At 35.8% G+C, this 22,658-nt stretch overlaps 1 protein-coding gene across 6 annotated transcripts in view; it reads right to left on the bottom strand.

Annotated features, from left to right (window-relative positions):
- The window catches only part of STRN3 (striatin 3), a 63,097-nt gene that overhangs the window by 34,470 nt on the left and 5,969 nt on the right, over positions 1-22,658 (bottom strand). For 5 of the 6 annotated variants that reach the window (XM_057428661.1, XM_057428664.1, XM_057428663.1 and 2 more), the window contains exons 2-6: positions 7,551-7,654; positions 3,233-3,306; positions 1,838-1,919; positions 1,358-1,537; positions 764-896 (exon numbers count right to left, since the gene is read on the bottom strand). In XM_057428661.1, coding sequence (XP_057284644.1) covers positions 764-896; positions 1,358-1,537; positions 1,838-1,919; positions 3,233-3,306; positions 7,551-7,654 — 573 coding nt within the window. The remainder of the gene's footprint in view (positions 1-763; positions 897-1,357; positions 1,538-1,837; positions 1,920-3,232; positions 3,307-7,550; positions 7,655-22,658) is intronic. The other variant, XM_057428662.1, reaches the window with a different exon arrangement.

Here is a 22,658-nt window from a genome sequence, read left to right as displayed (position 1 = left end):
AAGGCATGGCGAAAAACCCTCCCTGACAGTTCAAATTCGGAGATTAAGACTTGTGTTAAGACAAGCTAACGTTGCTATTTAGGAAAATCCAATACAGCCACAAGGGTCATAATGCTACAGAAAACTCTACTGAGAAAAAAGTAATAGAACTGTGAGTACAATGTTCATAAATAAACCTCTTTACATGAGGAAACCCCAATGAGAGAGATATTCTTCCAGTACAGGAGGAATATAACTAAGAAAGTACACGTAAGACAAAGTTGCTCACAGAATGGAAAACTAAAAAGGAAAATAAATCAGAACCAAACTACTGCAGATTAAGTCTCTGCCAGGCTCTTAAAGTATTTAATAAAAAGCTGCATAAAAGGAAGAATTAAAGAACTATTTGACATGGAAATTATTTTGTTTTAAATTACTGATTTAGTTCCTTCTAATAAATTATCCCTACCTTCTCCAAAACTTGGAAAGGATGCACACTGTATTGTGCTAAATTTGCCTCATAAAGGCCCTCAAAAGTATGCAGAGAAGCTAGGATGGCCAATCAGTTACCTCTTTCAGCAATTAATTCACATTTGCAAACAAATAATGCATTAACAAAACTACCAAATTTACCAATACTGCATCTGTTCACAGTCCATTCAGATAACACAGGTACAACAACATTTTAACATTTATAGTCATCTGGAAAAAAAAAAAAAAAAATCCCTTTTTAAAGGGGATTTCAGATCTATATATATTTGAAAAAAAACAAACAAACTTTTACTTTGTGTTTCTTATTTATCCGGTGCTTTTCTTTTCCGTCTGCAATATCTTCTATCATGTCACTCTCTTCTTCTTCATCACTATCATCTGCATTTTCTAAGAAGTTAAACGTTTCAAGAACATCACCAGAATTCCTACATAAATAGAAACATCAAGAGAGAATCCATTTTACTTGCTGAAGAGATTTTAGATGATTAATCAGATTAAATGCAACTGCTACCCAACAGCTTAAGAGCTTTAAAACAAGCAAAACAACAAATATGAAGAAGTTTCTATAGCTGCCCTAATTCCTTATTGTAAAAGCACCACTCAACCAATCTTTCCTTAAAATAACTCCAAACGGTTATATGACAAATTCAACTTCAATACACTACATATTTTCCTGCGTGTATATATATAATACACACATATGTATGTAATACAGATACCTATGTTCCTATGTATAATCAATTTCACTGAAGTTCAAAACCATTTGTAGTCTGTTACACCCATACCTGTTCAGAGACTCTACAGTTGAAAGTTCAATATGAAATGACTGGCACATATCAATGGTGAAGAAAAGCAAAATTCAGGCATTTCTTATCCCTTCACTTACCTTTTGATTTCCTGTCCCTTTTGTTTTGATGAAGGAGATTCACCCCCATTGAGGATTTGCTCCAAGTTCTTTGTCTCTACTGAACCATTTGGTTCTGAATTGGAGAGCCCAAGCAAAGACCTTACTCGCTGGGAGCGTACATCCAGTATTGTATCTGTATAACCTACTTCCTGAAGATATCTAGAAGCATTAAGAGAAAAAAGAGGAAAGCGTATGTGAGGGAAAAGGAAAGAATTTAGTATTGACTGTTAAAAACTAATGCCACTATTACACCATGGAAAAATAAGCATCGCTGTTAATCCATTTCATATGGAAAACCTTACTCTATGCTGCCCACAGCTCAAGACTATGAAGTTCAGAAAAATGAACCACGATGTATCCACCTCAATTACTGTGTTTCATAGAGTAAGTATATACATACACACAGCTTGTACTTCACAGAAAAGCTTGAATACACCAATATTCAACAACATTACTTACTGTCTCAGTAACTGTCTGCCTTGCTTCCAGGTCAATTGGCTATTTTGAGGTACTGCAGGAACCTCCGTATCTTTGGTTTCTTCTGAAAGATACAGTGTCATAGTTGGGTGGCTTTGTTTGTTTGAACTCAATTTACTTTTATACAAAATACCAATGAAACTAAAAGCTTCAGATCAGATGCAGTGCTTTTCAATTAATTTTTCCCCTAATTTGTTGCTGAAGCATCGGGCAAATAATTGAACAGAATCACTGAAAAATCCTGACCTCTTAACACGCAGAAAAGTAACCAGAAAAATATTTAACTTGTACGTAAAAGAATGTGCACTGAAGTGTTACTGCTAAGAAAACAGGCTGTATCTGTTTCACAAAGCAGAGATGCTTAGAAAGCAGCATAAAAAATACAGTTCAAATAAATGAAGTAGTGACATACATCAGCATTTGCAGAAAACTAACACGTCAAGTTTGACAAATTCCATCAGTTTACTATCAACAGTTAAAATCTAGAACCACTGCATTTTTACCATGGTAGAGACTATAAAACATAGCACAAACTAAAGTTTAAGAATTTTAACTTCTGACTTATAGTGTGTTTAAATACATGGGAAAAATCCCATCAAGCAAGAAATATGAATCATGATGTCTAGTTTCAACTGAATACGAAAGCACTTCTAAAACAGAAGAAAACAGACAAAAAAATGGGGTGGGGAATAAAGACCTACATGTCAAGAGAAGCTACATGCAATTCTGCATATTAAGTAGTCTAATATTATGAAAAAATCCTTTCCTATATCTGTAGTACTGTTAAGAGCAAGAATGTTATGATCAGCTTGATATCTACATTGCAAAACAAAGATGTACTCCAGAGTACCAATAAGAATAGCGTTTTTTCTCTTTGAACTTTTTTCCCCCCTTGATTTAAGATAAAACCAGAAGCTCTGAAACTTTTTTTTCCCCACAAGCCAATGCAGTACAATTTTTTTTTTCATTCTTGAAACATTAGTAGCCTATAAAACCACCAAATACCAACAGTATTTCTTATGTTTATTCTGCACTTATCCCCTCCTTCCAGATAGATGGCAGAATGAGGAAAAAAAAATAGTAAATCCTTCAAGAAGGGATATTATCAGAAATAATGAGAAGCAGCAGCTAAATAGGAACTGTATAACCTCATTTAAAGGTTTTTTTGACATTCAGAGCTTTTTCAAAAAAGGTCAATTAATTCTGATTTTCAGATCAAACATCAGGTAATCAATGCCAAACCTTTCCTTGAGATATTCTCTAACATACCTGGAGATGGGGTGCAAGGAGACTGAATGCTGCAATAAACTGAGCACAGCAAATCTACAACACCATATAAACAAATAACACTGAAACAGACTATTGTAAAAAAGTTACCTGAATCAAAAGTTGGCATTTTCAAGTCACCTTGGTTCAATTCTGTGCCATATTTTAATTTATGGTATTTTGCCCTGAAAAAGCATACAAATGCTTAAGAAATTAGTGTACGATGCTCTTACCATAACATTCTACTATTCCCATTTAAAACCATACTAACAATATAATTTATCCAAACAAAACTCCTGTGATCATTACTGCATCATACAATTATTTCTAGTGTTTCAAGAACATGGTTTTGAATCAACTTACAGATGAGGGTTTAGTATGTTCTCCAAGAATTTGTTTTTCCATGTGTGTGGGCTACTATGAGAACCTTTAAAGAAACAGTTGGCTCAAGTATTTAGCAGAGAGTATTTTTGCTGCTGTAGCACTGTCATTGCTAGCCAATCACACTACAAGAAATGAACCTCATATTCAGGATTCCTGCCTCTTTGCCACCTTCAAAATTCCTCTTCAATTTTTCTCCTGTTCTGTCTTTGCTTACGATGGAGATCTTTCCCTCTAAAGAAACATCCTGGAGTGCGATTTCCCTCATCACATGTATTCTTTTCCTGATTTTTCTCTTCCTCATTGACTAGAGGCTTAGCTTCCAATTCCTCAGTCCACCAATGCAAATATGCCCCACTCCTTCCCATCTCCTGATTGCTGATCTTCTAACCTCTCCTTCTCCATCACTTTTTAAAAATCACTCTTCATGATACTATTTTCAGGCAGGTATGCATGAGTCTTCCAAATCTTACTCTCTACCCACATTGCCGATCAATATGTCTTAAGCTCCCTTTACCTTCAGGAATACCATATGAACTATCGACACCTAAATCCTGGAATTCTGTATCTTAGATCTTTCAGTTTGACTTTTGCCTTGTAGATAATTTGCAACAATACTCAAAATCTCAGGGAAAAGAACTCTAGATCTTCTGCAGTAGAGCTAAGGTGAAATATCTCTGTAAAAATCTTAGCAGCCACATTTTAAGGAAGTCTCTATAAAATACAACTGTCTTCATAATTCTGTATTAACATTTGACCAAAGCTTTAAGAATAACTAAATCTGGCTTCCACCAATCTTAGAGACTACTCCTGAATATGAAACATCCTGAGAAAAGATACGTAATGGAGTGTATGCTGGGTGGACACAATGAAGGATTTTCAACAGACCTTCTCAAACAGCTGCACCACTGCTGCAAGTTTTTTCCAAATGTAAGGTAAAGTTTATCTCAAATGCTGGCTGACTTACTTGATGGTATAGAAGATTCTCTTCTATATTACAGAAGTTTCTGCTAAACTTGCAATTAGGAACAGTCTCATTAACAAACGGTCAGTAGATGGCACTATGGACCCTTTATAGGAAGATAAAATTCTGCATTTTGTAGCTATTATAGCAGAAAAACTGTAAGGCTCCTGAAGAGTAGCTATTTGCATGACCTGAATCTGACTGCCTGCCAGTTAAACAGTAATAAATTATTTGTTTATATGCTCATGTTTCATTCATGCACTAGTAAGGCTGTCTATCCTAGGTGCTCTCTTTAAACTGAGAGACAAAGCTTTGTTCCACATTATAATAAGGCAGTGTTCCACCAAGCCCTCTAGATAAAGTGCACATGCTATGATTTATACTGTACATCTGGTTAAAAAAGAAACAAGCAAAAAGAAAATAATTATGAAATTGTGACATTAAATAAAGCTACCAAAATGCATTTGCTTAATTCATAAGTGAAACCAATAGAGCACTGTAATTGAAAAGCCAACATGTATTTGTTCAATTCAAGCTGTATGAAGTACCATTTAGGAGCAGCTGTTCTACTCTGGAGCCACAATTTCAAAACAATAATTAAAATTCTGCTTTAATTGTTCATTAGAGAAGATGATGATATATCTGATCTAAAATTATACCAATGACTAGCCACTACAAATAAGTCGAACTACTGATGCATGTACCGAGATCAGTTCTTTCCCATCAACTTCTGTTTTACAGTAAGAAATTAATCTTATTAAATTCCAATAAGCTATATCTTTGCACATGTATCCCTTTCTGTATTGTTGCATAAACAAGGGTAATTACTACATATCTTAAAAATTACTAGCAAGGTACATAGTTGTTAACAAGCCAGTGACGTTATGCCCCCACAATACATAGTAACTGAACTCTACAGAAGAGGCATATTTTAAATCCTTTGAGTACTGACTTGATACTCTTCTAAGACTAGGTTTCTTTTACTTCTTCACTCATAGAAAGAGAAATAATGCCCTACACTGATTTAACTGCCTGCTATTTAGCTGTTGAATCCTACCACTCATTTGCAAGGATATAAGCCACCCCATAAAGTCAAAATATAGTCACAGTTTAATGATCTCAGCAAGTCTTACTAATTTAAGCACAGCACTATGCTAATGAAGGTTGGAGTAAAGTGTCTCTGAGTACATAACAGAAGTCTTCCTGGGTCTCAAAACACTATAAAGGAATATACATTAGCTACAGACAAAAAAACCCCACTCAAAACGTAGAACTATACTTAGAGCCCAATTTCATTACAAAAATTGATATAGGACTACCAAAATATTTAAGAATATTAAAATGGTAACATTTTACTTCTGAAAACATTATTACACAATGCATACACACTTACAGATGAATACTAGAAATGTCAAACTATTTTGTAACTACTACTGCATTTTATTTAACCTTACACACTGATGTCCTGTTTCATACGTTTTTTCTGAGAAATCAGTCATCATTGTCCGAGTGATTTCATTTACTGCATGACTCTTTGACTTAAAACAAACACAGAAAGGCAGCAGAGGTGGAACACGTGCAACACAGACTCCCTATAATCTGATATTTTACTGCATGACTCTTTGACAGCATCAGGAAGTTAAAAACAAACACAGAAAGGCAGCAGAGGTGGAACACGTGCAACACAGTTTTTGCCATCAAGAATTTTCAGACCTGGAATTCTCAGAATTTCTTATAATAAAATTACTTATACTCAAGACATTTGGGTTTCTCATAAGTGTCTTGGGTATAAGTAATATTACTCCTTTGATATGCTCAATATCCTTTAAAGGAAGAGTACACACACCCCAACACTTTGCATACTTTTCCTCTGCCTTGAATCCAGAGTGACCTGCAAATTACCTGTATGATGTAACAATGTAACTTTTAGTCTTCCAGGGCTTGGAAACCCGGCTTTACTTTTGTTTTTGAGGACAGGGCTGAAAGAACAAATAGATCTTTCTGCCTCTTCACCAGAAAACACAGGATGTGCCAATACGGCTTTCTGTATGAACTCAGGCTGTTTTCTGAAGCACCTTTATACTGGACACTTCATGGACATATGTAGTCATCCTTGCCCAAAACGTTAGTTTTTAGTGTGAAACCAACTAATTGAAATTATCTTTGTACTAGTCACACTTAATTCATAATGGAAAATACATTTAGACACACTCTAGAATGACTAACTTAAAAATGCCTAGGTGAAGCCTCACTACACTTTGCTACAAAATTTTAAGTTTACTCTGGCAAAAACATTCCTTCCACTCAAAAATTAATGATTAAAGGCTACTTGTTTTGTTGCCTAATTCAACTACTTTTGAAGAGCATGATAAAATTAAATACAAGAATTGAATCCCCTACTGAAGGTACAGGCACATGGCAGGATTATTTTACTAGTGTTTTTGCAGAATTAACTACTAATTTTGGTCAAACGAAATAACCAGAGCATGTAGCTTTGAAGGATATTAGCCTGCATGGACTGAGTGGAATTTAAATTCTTAAAGCACTAAAGCTACAGAAAATGCACCTACTAAGACTAGACATTTTAGCACCTACCACACGAAAAAAAAGACATATTTCAAAATGTAAAGCTAACTTTTGAAGGATTCCATTCTGACATAAAACAGTTTTCATCATGCAACACATACACAATAGTTGTAGAGAATCAAGAGAACAGTATTTTTCATTCTTTCAAGCTTAACACGTAAGAGCAGATAAAGGTACAGTAGTTAAGATATAAATGTTTGGAACATTTATTCTTACTTAGTACACCATTACTCTAACTCAGAAAAGGGAGACTGTCCAATTTGCACTTCGTGTGATTAAGATGCGAATCCAAACAATTTGAAAATTATTCAACTTTTAATGATAGCAGACACTAAAGGTTGTAAGAAAATGCAGTGTAAAGATGACCAACCATAAAGACATCTTAGACAAAGTAACAGAGAACCTCCTAGTAAAGACAGTTTACACAACATGACTGAATTCCTTTTAGTCTGTAAAGTTTTCCAGGTCAGATAAAAGCTGAACAATTTGTATACATACCTTTCTTGTTTTAATGCATACTCTAACATTTTTATTCTTCTCACTAAATCTTTCTTCAAATTTTCTTGACCCTTTCTTTCCCCTTGTAAAAACGCTATCCGAGCCTGAAAACACACACACAAAAAAGAAAAAGGATAACAGATTGTATTCTATTCTGTTCTCAAAACAAAGCGAAGGGGAAGAGGGAAACAACAACAAAAATAAAATATTTTTATTAATTACTTCAATCATTAACAACAAACACTTCTACACTAGAGACCAAATATTACTTTCTGTTCATAAATGTTGGGAACTTTAACTTGAAATAAAGGTATTTAAGTTAGTGTAGCAGCTCTGAAAGAAGGCACAAACAGCAGCCATATGAAACATTTCAACAGATGCACATATTTTTGCCCTTATGGCGTTGTTAGTATAAATTCTATTACACGTTTTCTTCCAAAGCCCAAAGCCATACTAAAACAGGTACACAGAATACTTCTAAGCAACTTAGGCTTTAATGCCAGTATAGATTAAGATTCTAGATTAAGAAATGGTAACACGAATACCAACACAGAATTCACAGAACCATGACAGAGGAAACAGCTGTATTTTACAGATTCACATTTTACTTAACTATTGAAGATGGCTAAAGATTAGAATATCAAGTGAGAATTTGGTTTAGTGTGCTGTTCTATATGAAGAAAAATACCTTTTTCTATGTAGTTTTCTTTTTAAGCATCAATCCGATTAACCACCAAACTTACAAAGAAGCAGTTAAGCTTTATACTTGCCTGCTAACATAGTAGGTATCAACAAATTCAGTAGAGCATACAAGCTATCAATTAGTACAAAAGAGCTAGTGGAAAACTTGACGGTAGTTGAGAAATAAAAGTAGGAAGCCTATTGAAAAATAAGTAGTCTCTTCACTACAAAGTGAGAGGGCTTATATTCCATCTTTTGCCAAGTTCAAATCTTAGTGAAGACAAGGGAACTTGCAGATGTGAATACAAAATTTAAACAATGATGTTACTGGATTAGCCTTCATTACAGGAAACTACTAACTCATTTGTCCTCATTATGACTTTAAATGGACCAAAGTCATTGGGTAGATAATTTAAGAGAATATCCAATTTAAATTTTTCTTGGAAGAGGAATTAAAAGGAAACAGAGTAGGGAGAGTAGAGACCACACTGATCTACAGAGCTTAAGATCAGCACCACAGTTTCATTATTAAAGGAGGCACAATTTTAAAAAATTAAAAAAACAAACAAACCAACCACACCAACAGAGCTATAATTGGCATCTGATCTATCATGAGGATTTTTTTAAAGGGAGGGGTTGTACATTTTCATCACTCTCAGCGGTTAGAGCCTGAAACATCTAAACAGGAGGACAGCATTCTTGCACTGCTCCCTTCTCAACACTAAGTGGTATCATCACATAAACCTCCACACACCAGCCGATTTTAGCCCCTCTGCCATTTGTGCTCAACGGTAAACAAAATTGTGTTCTTTTACCCTGCATTAGCTAACTAATTATTTAATCAAAAATTAAAATCTTAGGGAGAACAAGACAGTTACGAGTATTTCAGTTAAGTATGTCATGAATACACTTTCAACTAACCAGTACCACTTGGTGAGAACAACTAATGCACCAAACAGCACACGGTACTACAGAAGGAAAAAAAATAATTAAGACACGGACTTTGTAATGATTGCAGAGATATTTAAAGATCAAAGCTAGACACCAAGATCCAGAGTCTGCTATTTTAAACAATCAGCTCCCAGTGGAAGGGGGCGGAGGAAGTTGAGCAAACCCAACAACTATGTTCAACTGCAATTACATTACTTAGATTCTAAAAAATACTATAAAACTGACTCTAATCCGACTGATAGTTAACAGCCTTCTGCAGGAAACTATAATTACAACTAATTTGCACTTCTCTAGTATCTCTAGTAAGGCAGCAAGTGACCAGACAATTTCACAAGCCCAACTTACCGGAATTTTCACTCATCAAAGATGAGGTAACAAAGAGTAAACAACATCCTTACACATACTTATAAAAGTAGCTTTTCAAAAAAAGGTAATATATTACATGCACGTATGCAGAACACCATACTTCAAATATCTGGAAGCTACTGCATGCACACAGACTCTTTTTACAAAAATAAGCCCAGAACTAAACATCTAAGGAAGGTTATGAAAGTTCTTGTGCTCTGTGACTTGAATTTGGTTCTCAACTCTTTCCAAAACTCAAGTATTCTGTAAGCAATGCTCTTCTCCCATTCTATTAGTCTTCTTTCATTGGCCAGCACATTTTTTGTAACTATCTGACAAATCTTAGTAGCCACCTGCAGCTGTTGGGTCTTCTTTCATTCTCAGTTTGCTGACACCAGAGAGGAAAATAATATAGCTCTTATACTGTGATACACAGAGGGAAGGATCTGCTTCTTAAGTGCACATAGCCAAACTGTTTCCTTCTTCTGGAAATAATTCTGGAGTACATGGCTAAGCAGAATCAAGTCTCCCTATTTCTTAGCTATTGCTTAGCTCTCAAAATTTTCAACCAGACAGGTTAATGAGCTGAGTAATCTAGAGAATCAATATACTACAGAAATAATGTTATAAAAATAAACAAAATCCAAAAACCCACCCTACAAACAAGCCCTCAAAAAAGCTTTTATATACAACACTGTAACAATTTTCACAGGGTCCAAAAGGTTGAACAGAAGGGTTGCCACACAAAAATGTCCTTTGCAATTGGGCTTTTGACATTTTTGTCAATATTGGCAGATGTGTTTTAGCATCACTTTCTGTAATTACTTATATACAGACCTGACTGATTTTAGGGATTCCCCCCCAGTGTAACCATCACATGGATAAAACTTAACAGAAGTTTTGTATTCAGAAGTTGAGCTTGATATTTACAAATATGGAAAATTAATTTAGACTTAGGAATACTTCGTTATCAAGACCCTCAATATAATACCAAGAATAAGATCACTGGAGATTTGCTGTATAAATTACATTAATCAATTTGCTTCCTGCAACCATGAACTGAGAACTGAGGGGTGTCAAAACTGTCACTTGATGTACTGCATGACTATGAGCCTTAAGAATTAATATACAATTTCCCAACATTGACTTCTCTGAAAAGCAGTAAATTTCAGGTTTGGTAAAGAGAGATAATGTAAACAGATCTGTCTCCTTCATGGTTGTTGTACTAACACAAAAAGACAAATGCTTAAGAAATGCTCTCTACATAATACAACTTTCTTAATCCTTAGATATTCCTTTCCTTTGAAACAATTCTCAGAAGAGCTAGATTTGAATGATGATAATACTGATGATTAGAGATCAGCTAGCACTAAAATTGGGAAACAAAATGCACAGAACAATCTGGTACTCACCTTTCCTCCCTCCTAGTTATGACAACAGACTGGAACAATGGAATTCTTTCCACTGTCTTCTGCCAGTTTTTAAGTCCCCAGGCTTATACTAAGAAGAATCCTCGTCGTTTTTCTGTTCTTTCTACTGTGCTGATTTAGCTGCTTCTGCTGCCACACATTAAGTCTAATGAGGAAATCATTCTATTTATTTTTTACTCAGTTCTGAATTACATCAGTTTCCTGATCCTAGTCTGTATAGCCATGGGAGTACTTAGGCTGGCACGAGGGATGCCAACAGGATACTGAAGTAACAGCTCCTTTCAATGACAACATGGTGTTGAATCAGCCTAAACTCAACATGATATCATAACCTGCATGTCCAGGGTGCAAGGGTTGCAAAAACAAGAGTAAAGAGACTAAGAAAGTCAAATACAAGTTTTAACTCTTCTGAATTACAAATTCAATCAAAATGTATTTTAAAAAGTGTATTAGCAAGACCATTTCTTAAGGGGAAGAAATCATGTTATTTTACAGAACGCACATAAAACATTAGTTATCTAAGCAAAAATATGTCCTCCTGGCTTTAAAAAAAATCCAGCTGAATCTGGCTGTGTACAGATTCTGTTAAGAGTGTTCTTCTTCACAGAGAGGGCTATGCTTCTTCAAACAAGTTCAACCAGGAGCCTCTTTTTCAAGGCAGATTCCTTCCCTTCTACCAGACTGTCCATTTTTGTATTTATAATAGCTTCAGACCTCTGAGACCCACTACCTTTCTACAAAATTCAGTGATACTTGCTAACTCTGAGCTTTCTATGCCTTGGTACTCAGATGTAAGCAAGAGTACCACCACATGAACTTGCCCAGTTTTATTATGAAAGTGAATTCAGGGAGCTCTGAGAAGCACTTAGAGTGACAGATAACTTGTATTTGTGCAAGGATGCATGAAATAATGTCTGAAACTAGGCAAGAATGAATACAAGGATGAAAAGAATTACTGAACAGCCACTTGAATAGTATGGTTTCCATGAAAAAGATTGTCTGAGGTTAAATAACTACAGAATGCACACAGAAGGGAAAAAAAAAAAAAATTCTAACATGGATTACACTGACACGCCACATCCCCAGCATGCAATTACACTGCTTGATCAAAGAGTTATAGAAGATTTAAAGTAGTTTACTAGAGAACTTCCACATAACCTTAAATTATTAAAAATACTGCATTGCACATACAAGTTCATAAATCAGAATTCTAAGAAAAAAAATGTTTTCTGGAAAGAAAATTTGGAATTCCCCCAAGAAGCTTGGAAGGTCCTAAAACCCGAGGAATTATTGCTCTACATTTCATATAGCACTACCCATAACGGTAGCATTCATATTAAAACTGCGTTTTATTGCCTCAACTTCATAGAAAATCTTGACTTAAAGACAATCTTTACATTTATCAAATATATTTCTCTTAGCCACTGAGGACAAATAAGCAAAGTTATTACAGCATTTTGGGCAGGTAAAATTGCATATGTAACCTAAAGGTTATGTAGTAACTACATACAGGATTTCACAGTATTATTTTATTAATAAATCCTGATATGTGGTGTTTGAAATATTCATCCAACACCTCAAACCTAGCAAAATGTGTCAAAGCGAAAAAGAGGTACAAAACCTGAATGGTAAAACATGCAACACTTCAAGCATTGCAGGGCTTATGTTACAGTTGCTGAAACACCACTTTCCTGTACAATTCAAATAATCATTCGAATGTACTTAGCACTACAGGAATACTTTCTTTTCATTTCAGTTATAAACACTGTTAACTCTTGGACGCTAGCAGTGTATTTCAGAAATACTCAATTATATGTAAAGCAATGTGAGCTGCAATACAGCACTTGCGGTTTGCTTTTCTAAAGCCCATTCAGGCTTTGAGAAGGAAGGGGGGAAAAGCCTGCAGTATTTTTGAAAAAAATGCAATACACTGAAGCAGCCTGAAGCTACACAGCCAGTGCACAAAGAAGTGTACACTTACCCTACTGGGGCATGTCACAAAACTAAAAACAATAGTAAGATTTTTTTGTTTATTAACATTTTAGTCACAAGATTACTATCACACAAAAAGACTAACCTAATCTTCATTTACAGATGTTTCTTATGCTGAAGATGAAGTAGAGCACTGTTTAGGAAAACTAAAAAATACTGGGGAAGTGGAAGATTTGACTCATGACAGTAATTTAAGAGTGGACACACCAGTGTTGCTAGTAAGGTTCTGGTTCCCATTCACAGAAAGGAAACCGAACCTAACAGAAGCCCTCACCTTCAGGTTCCAACAAACAGTCTGAACTTCGTTTCATTCAGAATATCTAACCCATCACCCATGTAAAAGCACTACAAATTAGCAGAGATTTTGTGTATCCTTACAGACCTCTCATGTCTCTATATTTATTACAATTACCATTAATCCTTAAACTGTCAATTGAGGACTGAAAGAAGATACCTTGATTATTGTAAATAAATACACATAAATAAAAGTCAATCTTTACTTTGCAAATCCAAGTTTCAAGCACAATTCTCTCTGCAGTAAGAGCTGGTCATATCAGGATCATACATGTTTCAAAGAAATATCACTTTTAAAGATCCTGCAGAACAAAATATAATCAAAAAACTTCAAATTTGAAACACCAGCTCTCATATGTTAACAGAGACCCTTTACTTCATAAAATATATCCAGGTTAAAAATATTTCAACAAGTAGCAAATACTATTGTACATTTGAACAACATCTGCAAATAAAGATAATTTTCTGTACAACCTTATGAACAGTCAATTAAGTATCAGGTCAGTGACTACCACACTTAAGGCACCAATGGTATTAAGATTTTTCCTGAAGGTTCCCTTCTTTCCATTTGACCTGATGATCATTGACATGCCGAGTGCAAGGTCCTACACCTGGGTCGGAGCAATCCCAGGCACAGCTACAGGTTGGGCACAGATGAGATTCAGAGTAGCTCTGGGGAGAAGGACTCGAGGGTGTTGGTCGGTGAGAAAATGAACATGAGCCAGCTTCAGTGTGCGCTCGCAGCCCAGAAAGCCAACCGTATCCTGGGCTGCATCAAAAGGAACGTGACCAGCAGGTCGAAGGAGGTGATCCTGCCCCTCTACTCTGCTCTTGTGAGACTTCACTTGGAGTATTCTGTGCAGTTCTGGTGTCCTCAACATAAAAAGGACATGGAACTGTTGGAACAAGTCCAGAGGAGGGCCACGAGGATAATCAGGGGACTGGAGCACCTCCCGTATGAAGACGGGCTGAGAAAGTTGGGGCTGTTCAGCCTGGAGAAGAGAAGGTTGTATGGAGACCTCATAGCAGCCTTCCAGTATCTAAAAAGGGGGCTGGCTATAGGGATGCTGGGGAGGGACTCTTCATTAGGGACTGTAGTGACAGCACAAGGGGTAACGGGCTCAAACTTAAACAGGGGAAGTTTAAATTAGATATAGGGAGAAAGTTATTTACTGTGAGGGTGGTGAGGCACTGGAATGGTTGCTTCACAATGGAAGCTGTGAATGTTCCATCGTTGGGGGTGTTCAAGGCCAGGTTGGACAGAGCCTTGGGTGACATGGTTTAGTGTGAGATGTCCCTGCCCACAGCAGGGGGGTTGGAACTAGATGATCTTAAGGTCCTTTCCAACCCTAACTATTCTATGATTCTATTTCTTGCTCCTCAACTGGAACTTTTTTCAAAGACTCATCTGATCACTTTTCAAAAGCAACTCCTAGCCACTAGAAAACTGACATCCTTGAGCAACTGTCCCACAAGAGCAGTAGACACAAGAAACCCAGCCAGCTCGAAGGAGCAATCTGGTAGGTTAAATCACAACTGAAGGAATTTAGTCATCCAAAAGTCCCCTTCAGTCCTGCAATGGGTATGGCAAAGACGAGACTTGCAAGACTCCCTCCATACCTGAATCCGTCCTCCCTCTTTACCACTACCACCATCATCATCCTCAGTCACTCAGATTCAAGGGCCTAGTACTGTCAAGTTTCATCAACTTGCTCAAACAAGTTACAGGAAGTCCAACCTTTAATTGCTGCTTCTTCTCAAAGACTAAAACATACACAGTCTAAGAATTGGAAGCTAAGTAAAACTATTTTTTTGGAGTAACAAGTGTAAGCACCTTGAAAGTTCAAAATTCACTGACAGTTCTTGTACCTGAGTGTTCATTACGCAACAGCAGGCTTCTAGAATTTTGTTTCAGTGAAAAACTTACAAAATACCGAGCACAGTTTATAAGTAACTTTTTCTTTTCTGTTTCAGTCCCAAGGGAAGCCTTCAAAAAATAAGTTCCTGCCTAGGAATTTCTTAAAAGAACTGTCATCTTTCTGAAAGAAAATTATGTTCTGTAACAATGGATGATTACATTAACTTCAGGAAAAGTGAAGTTACTCTGGTCATTATCAGCAACATACTGCAAGAGCACTACTAAAATGCTCCACGCCACAGTGTCAGGGTATTAGCCACTGTCCCTGTAGGCCAGCTCTCTGCCCCCCCACACACCTGACAATCCCTGCAGGCATTTTATCGTTACTAAATGATAATCCACTGGCAAACTTGCATTTTCCTTTGCACATCCCATGCAAATCATCAAGAACATCAGCAATCAGATCAAGATACAGCAAACTTTAGCTGAAAGCCATTGAACAATGGTAATTATTTCTTCAATCAACTGACAGCTAACAGGAATGCTTGGAGGTACTAGATCACCAAACCAGACACAAACGCTCATTTTGACTTCAAAGTTAGTCTACCTTCACCAACATCAATAATTCTACAATCTTTCCATTCAAATATGAAATCGAATGCCATCACTCAAAACAACAGCCAAGTAAAACATCAGCAGCAAAAGTATTTCTTACTACTTATAAACATTATTCTATGAAGAGTTTGGATAACATACTCCAACCACGTTTTTTTTAGCAGGTTGAATGATCTCTGAAACATGTTTGAACACAAGCTCCCAAGACTCTGAGGCAGGCATGTTTCTAATAATAATTTAAGAAAGCTCTGAAAACAAATGTAAATTAAACTAAGTTTTCTTTACAGTCAGAAATCCTTCCTCAAGAAGTACTTCCTGAAGATCAAGTCACATGAACTGAAACTAAGAATCCTACATCTGTTCTCTTAACTGACCTGATATGGGAGTTTAATACATTTTGCATTTGTTTTCCCAATAAATAAGACTATTAATATTCACATGTCTTTCACATAGGCATTACTACATCTTAAACAGTTCTGCTTATCAATAAATGGGCACTTTCAATGGGACTACAGAAAACTGCAAGAACCTGAGTTATGCAGTTTCACCTGCCATTACATTTTGACATTGACCAAACTATTTAGTACAAAACATATCCTACATCCATCTCCAGTTACTGTTTCATTAATCAAACCACCCAGCAGATCTCTTCCACAATATTCACAACAGCACAAACATCAAAGTTAGCTTTTGTTATTGTCCAAAATGTATTGCTGCTGAAAGCTTCTCAGATTACTAAATGAAACAAGTATACAAATAAACTCGACCCCCTAAAAAAAAACAAACCAAACCAAAATCCAACAGCAAAACCAACACCAAACCCCAACCAAAACCAACCCTAAAACATACAAAAAAACACAACCAACACCAATACCCAAACCAGAACAAAACTTCCCAAATTTATTTATAATTTAACACAGCAGAGCTTAAAGAGCATCTATCCAAACAAACCAGTTTCCTTAATATGTCTTTTGCAGGCATAGTATTTTTACTGTTTCAACTGTTTTTATGAAGTCACACAATCTTTCACAAAATATTGGGAATAGATGACATAATAAACATCCTGTGTTTTTTCAAAGTCAATGCTACATTCTCTTTGCCACATACAGCAGCCAAATTTATTATTTTTTTTTCCCCACAGGAAAATAAATTGCCATTAGACTAGCATTTGTAAGAAAATATTGAGGGTTTGCATTTTTTTTATCAATTAAGTCACAGTATTTTCCAGATGTTTGCGCTGGAAAAACCCACAACACAATTGCAACACCAATGTCAAAAGCTGAACTCTTGCCAAAAATATCAGCTCTCAACTGTAAGTGCTCCCTCTCCTCAATTAACAAGACCGTTTATGATATTTCCTATGTAAGCTTTCCATTTTGGAACATTTTGTATGTTATTCCAGTATGAAATACGGGAAGCTAAGTTTGTGAGCAGTATCTTCTCTTTGGACTAACTAATGAAAACAGCCACAAACAAGCTTGTGGACAAGCCAGAGTCCAACCATTGAGTTCAATAAGCAATAGCAAAATACACGGTAACCACAGATTAGATTGTGCTTTAACCACTCAAAAAATACTCTTGACCATCACAGCTATGACACCACAGTACAACAAGTATTTTGAAAACATTTAGCATCATCATAAATGTCAGTTTATTCACAAAGTGTTCCATGCAAATAAAGTAATGCTTAAATAATCCCTAAAGAAATCACTCAACTTTGAAATCTCTGAAGTACTTTTCTAACAAGATCCAAACATGTATTTACGCATACCACAATAATCAGAGATTCAAAACTGTTGAGCTTACTTTTATCTTCTCTATATATTACTGAAATTAATGGCTCTAACTAACAGCACAAACCGACTGCAAAACTCAAACTAATGCGCAGTGCAACCAGAGCAATGGCAAGAGAACTTCTTAAAAGAAAGGTCAGGATAATTTTGTAATTGGGAGTCTTAGAAATCACACTGCAAGTGTTCTTGTACCTTTTCTTCTACCTTTCAACAACAGCTTCCAGCCCTGAACAGGCATATTCAACAACCCACCAAGCTACTAATGTACTTTGATACTGGTTATTAGTAACCTATTAGTTGTCTATTTTAGTGAATAAACAAAAAGGTCATTGCCTTTCTTAGCAAAAACTAGCTATGTTTAGTACATTTCAACTATTACAATACAGATAGCACTGGCTTCCTTTTCATTTAGGACAACCATTCAGCAATGTGAATATGCAAGATTCATCTACAGAACTCTCATGATCAAATTCCTGGATACTAGTGCAGTTTTCTCCATAACTGGATTAGAAAACACAAAACCAAAGGAGCAATACCAAAAATAAGCAAACTACATTTGTGTGGCTCTATGTACATATATATACACACACACAGACATTTTTCCAGAATTTAATTTGGAGAAGACGCTTTTGCTATCCAAAGTAGTCAATATATAGCACTTTTTAGTTTCAATCATATCATTAAAAGATTCATGTATGACACAAAATCAAGGTGCTGGAAACTTAGTTTTACAGAAAAGCAGTGCAGTCAACTAAAAATACATCTATAAATTCTCCATCCCCTAGACTAGCTAGTCTTCCAGCTTCTCCAACAGGGCAACTGGAGCAGAGGAACCTACAAAAGCATGTTTTCAAACTAACAATGATGCAAATAAAACTGATTTAAAGACATGGCAGGGGCTCTGGAACTAAATGATCTTAAGGTCCTTTCCAACCCTAAATATTTTATGATTCTATAAGAACATCCATTAAAGCAGTCTAACATTAAAACAGACCATATTTCATTCTTACCTTTGTAATGAATAAAATGTTTGACTCAAGATTTAAAACAAACAAAACCCCAAAACAAACAACCACAAAAAAATCCCAATTTCCACCATGCCCCCAAGAAACAGAGAAATTCCCCAGTTCTCTCGGTAGCTTTTTCCAAGAGTCCAGTTTTTTAAGTATGATGCCCAAAGTAAAAGTATGGAAAGAATATACAAACTTAATAGCAGCAGATGAGACTACATGGCTTATTTGTAATCTATTTATGTTTCTTCTGTCTTCACATAGAAAAGTCTCAAATTTTCATTGTACAAAAATTATTTCAGTATATTTTGGCTGTTCTAAAATATATTAAAAAAAAAAAAAACCAAAAAAACACCACACAGTTACCCATGTATCTGTCACTATCTGCACTCCCTCATTGGGGTAACTGCCTTCTTTTTTTTTTAAGGTGAAGTACCCATTTGCTGAGTCATATCCCTCAAACTAAATGATTTGCTACTTAAAAATCATCTGAATATGCCATAATACACCTAATAAAGATACCTCTCAGACTTTATTTTTGATTAGCCAACAAGACTGAAGTCTAAATGCATCACTCTTCAAAATGTTATTTCCAGCCCTCAAATTGTTTTTATGCCAAATTTTCAAAATTATTACTAAGAACAGGACATTACATTGCAATGTTGACCCTGCCAGTTCTGCACAGATCACAAGACAGAAATCACTTCCCAATTTCTGTATTTAGAACTCCCACAGATCATTCAGGGGTTTTCTGAATTTCTTTTAGCAAGAAACTTGCAGCAGTCCTGGAGGAAAGTAACTCAGCACGTTTTATTTCATCACCCATCTTTGAATGCAGTTCCTCATCCTTTCACTATCATGTATATTTTCTACATTTCTCCTAAATGCATGAACCTTGCAAGTAGCATCTTTTAAAAAACCAAAAAACAGTTGCACACCTCAGCCCACTGCCATCTTAAAAGATTCACACACAGCCTTTTAAACTGGTGGGCATCTTTTGGAGCACATCTAAGCTCATTAAAAAAAGTTTTCTTCCTAGTAAGGTCACCACTAGAACCAGTAGACTAATCATAAACTGATAGCAACACCAAAACCACGGTATTTGAAAAGATTAAAAATGTCTTTACTATCAGCATTACTATATAGCACCTTATTCCATTAAGATGAAGTTATGCAACTAATAATTAAATGCTACCATGAAAGCTTCATGAGACACTTAATACAAAATAGAAATAAGAACATGGGGCTCATTGTTTTTATTATTTCTAGTAGCTGTAGTACAAAAGAACAGAAATCAGAGCGCAGTTGTGCTTTGTAGCATGGCAGGTCCTTACAATCACTATAGAGTGGAAAGAGAAGGAAAAATAGCAGTGCGGCAAACATCCTCAAGAATGTACATTTCCTTTCCAAAACCAGGAACATCTATTTATTATTTAGAAATACAGAAAGGGAAAGTATAATCTGCAGCAGACCAAACAAGTGGCCTGAAATGACCTAGACTTCTGTAGTGACAAACACTCATGTCAATGTTCATCAACTGCAGGTCAGTAACACCCATTCTCAAGAACAGACAAAAAAAATAAAAGCAATAACTACTTAAGTATTAGAACTAGAATATAAGAAGCCATCTACACATGTATATATTAAAGAATACAGTATTACAGAGCTGAAGGAGCTTTGTATCATTAAGGCAATCCTGACAAAAACAAAAGTGAATACAATCAAGTTCATGGAAATAAATATTATGAAAAAAAAAGAGTAAGACAGTTAAAATACAAGTGTATATCAAAGTGTTTTTAATGGAGGCATCATAGAAAGTTGATGTTGAAGAGGTATTTTGCAGTTCCTAAATGTTAACCTAGCCTCCTGACACAGAGTAGTGCCAGCACTCTCTAATTTACACCACTTTGGATTATCAAGAGTTAACACAGTAGTCCTGCCTTCTACCAGCTCAACTGCATTAACTGCATTAATCTTGCTAAAGCTATGAAACTGAATAGGTCTTGTAAAACTTCAGAACATGTTTACATGTTCTTCTTGAACATCTGAGAGAGTTCTGTTTGTCCACTCAGGATCCTCTCTTTTCTGAGGTTCTCAAAGTGTATCCCACAGTTCTGTCACTGTAACACAGGGACTGGGAGTTAGAACAACTTACCCTCAGAAAAAACAAACAACTTCAGTTTGGTAACCCTTGAATGTCCAAGAGTGTTAGTGAGTTAAACTAATCTGATTTGTTACCACTTCTCACTGTCTACTTTGATAATACTGTGATATCTGAAATACAAGCAAATCTACTTAAGCCGTTTGCTGGTCAACCTAGCATCAAGCAAAAGATTACAGCATTCACCTGGAACATTTTCAGATAAATATTATTACACAGTTTTAAAGACTGGAATCAAGCATTTCTCAGCTGCTTCTAGCGGTCACTGGTATAAAGCCAAGGGTGTTTCGGTTTCTTTTTCTTGTGGTTTTGCTGTTGTTTGTGTTTTCTGTTTGTTTGTTTTAGGCGATATTATCCAACACACACACACACACACCCCCCTTCTAGAAGGACTATTATAGGATCATCAACTTCGAATCTGGTAGCCATGTTTGAGTGAAGAGAAACCAATGTGAGCAAATGGAAGAACCGTTACAGCAAGTGGCCTATTTTGGTTTTTTGGTTGTTTTTTTTTTTCTAAAAATCAGAGAACTTCAGGAATCTGGAATTTCTGAAGTTTGTTCCCTATTTCAGGATCATTTCAATCAGCAGAGAAGCAGTTTTTCAGAATGTTACTGCCAACATACACAGGATTTTTCAGCACAAATACATCTATCTATACTTGCACAACACTTTCAAAAAGGCTAGGAATGCACTCCATCATCCAGTAACATGAAGTGGAATTTACCCTGAACCCAGAAAAATGTATTTTTACCCTTAACTACTAATAGCATGTTACCTCAAGTCAGCCATTTTTATAAAGGTCCTGTAGTGGTTGAAGAAACTACAGACTGCTGGAATTCAGGCCATACATTCAGGACTGGTCCTGAAGAATAGTACCTGTTGAAGTTCCACACATGAAGGCAAACAGATCACTAAACTCAACATCCTGCTGAGCCAGTGCTTAAGATAATTTAAGAACAGTCTGAGATACAAAAGAACAGTTAGATATGCAAACAGAGCTCTTGCGGGTCATACATTTGTCCTGGAGATTCCTGAAATCAGTGGAGGATCCAACTTCCCCAGCAATTTTCCTTACTAGGAAACAGAGATCATCACCTTCTCCCAAATGAAGAAAGAATGAATAACACCCACCGCTATCTCAAAAGCTACTTTAGGAACAATATTCTAGAAAATTACTCAATTACTATACTGATCAGTATCTTCCCACAGATAAACCTCATCACTATCCAAGTACTTCCTGTTCAGTTTCTACATGGATCTTTATGTAATGCAATGCCCTGCATTCTTTTATTCTCTGAGGTAAATACTGCAATAAAATTATTGCAAAATATTAAAGATCTATATCAACTGTTCAAAAAATAAAATTTGAAGATTGGGGTATAAACAGGAAAGTGAAAACACTGGTTTTTTTTTTAATAATTAACACTCTAGCCCTTCAGAGCCACAAACAGTATCTCAATTTTACAGTGAAAGAAAGTATTAATAATGTACCTACCCACTTTTTGCAGGAAAAAAAATCTCCTTATTTCTATTTATCTTGAATTATGTCAAGAAATCTACTTACTTCAAATTCGTGTGCATATCTTTCAGGGTAAGCTCTGCTATATAGCAGCCGCCTTTTAATTTACATTCAGGTCTTCTCTGCATAGATTATTCACCCAACAACTCTGTACATTTTCAGTTTGGAAGCTGATGAGGAAGGCAGGATTTACCCATACACACACAGAAGAACAGACTTTTAACCTTCAATTACCAGGCACCTACAGTTCCATCAGAGGTTATCTGCCTCTAACACAGTTGACTAAACAGCTCATAGTAAGCCACAGACATAAGCAAGGGTTTCCCTACTAATTGCCCTCTATCCAAAATACACAGAACTCAATTCAGTGCTTTAAATTGCAAAACTACATAAGTATGTAGCTGTTTTCATCATTAGCTTAGAAAAATTAATGAACAGAAAAGCTTCTGTTTTTTT

Source organism: Pezoporus wallicus, unplaced genomic scaffold, assembly GCF_028554395.1.
Source record: "Pezoporus wallicus isolate ANWC-B61680 ecotype Strahan unplaced genomic scaffold, APGP_CSIRO_Pwel_v1 contig_3486, whole genome shotgun sequence".
NCBI lineage: Eukaryota > Metazoa > Chordata > Aves > Psittaciformes > Psittacidae > Pezoporus > Pezoporus wallicus.
Note: the sequence above shows the minus strand (reverse complement) of the source record. Positions and strands in the feature narration are given on the sequence as shown.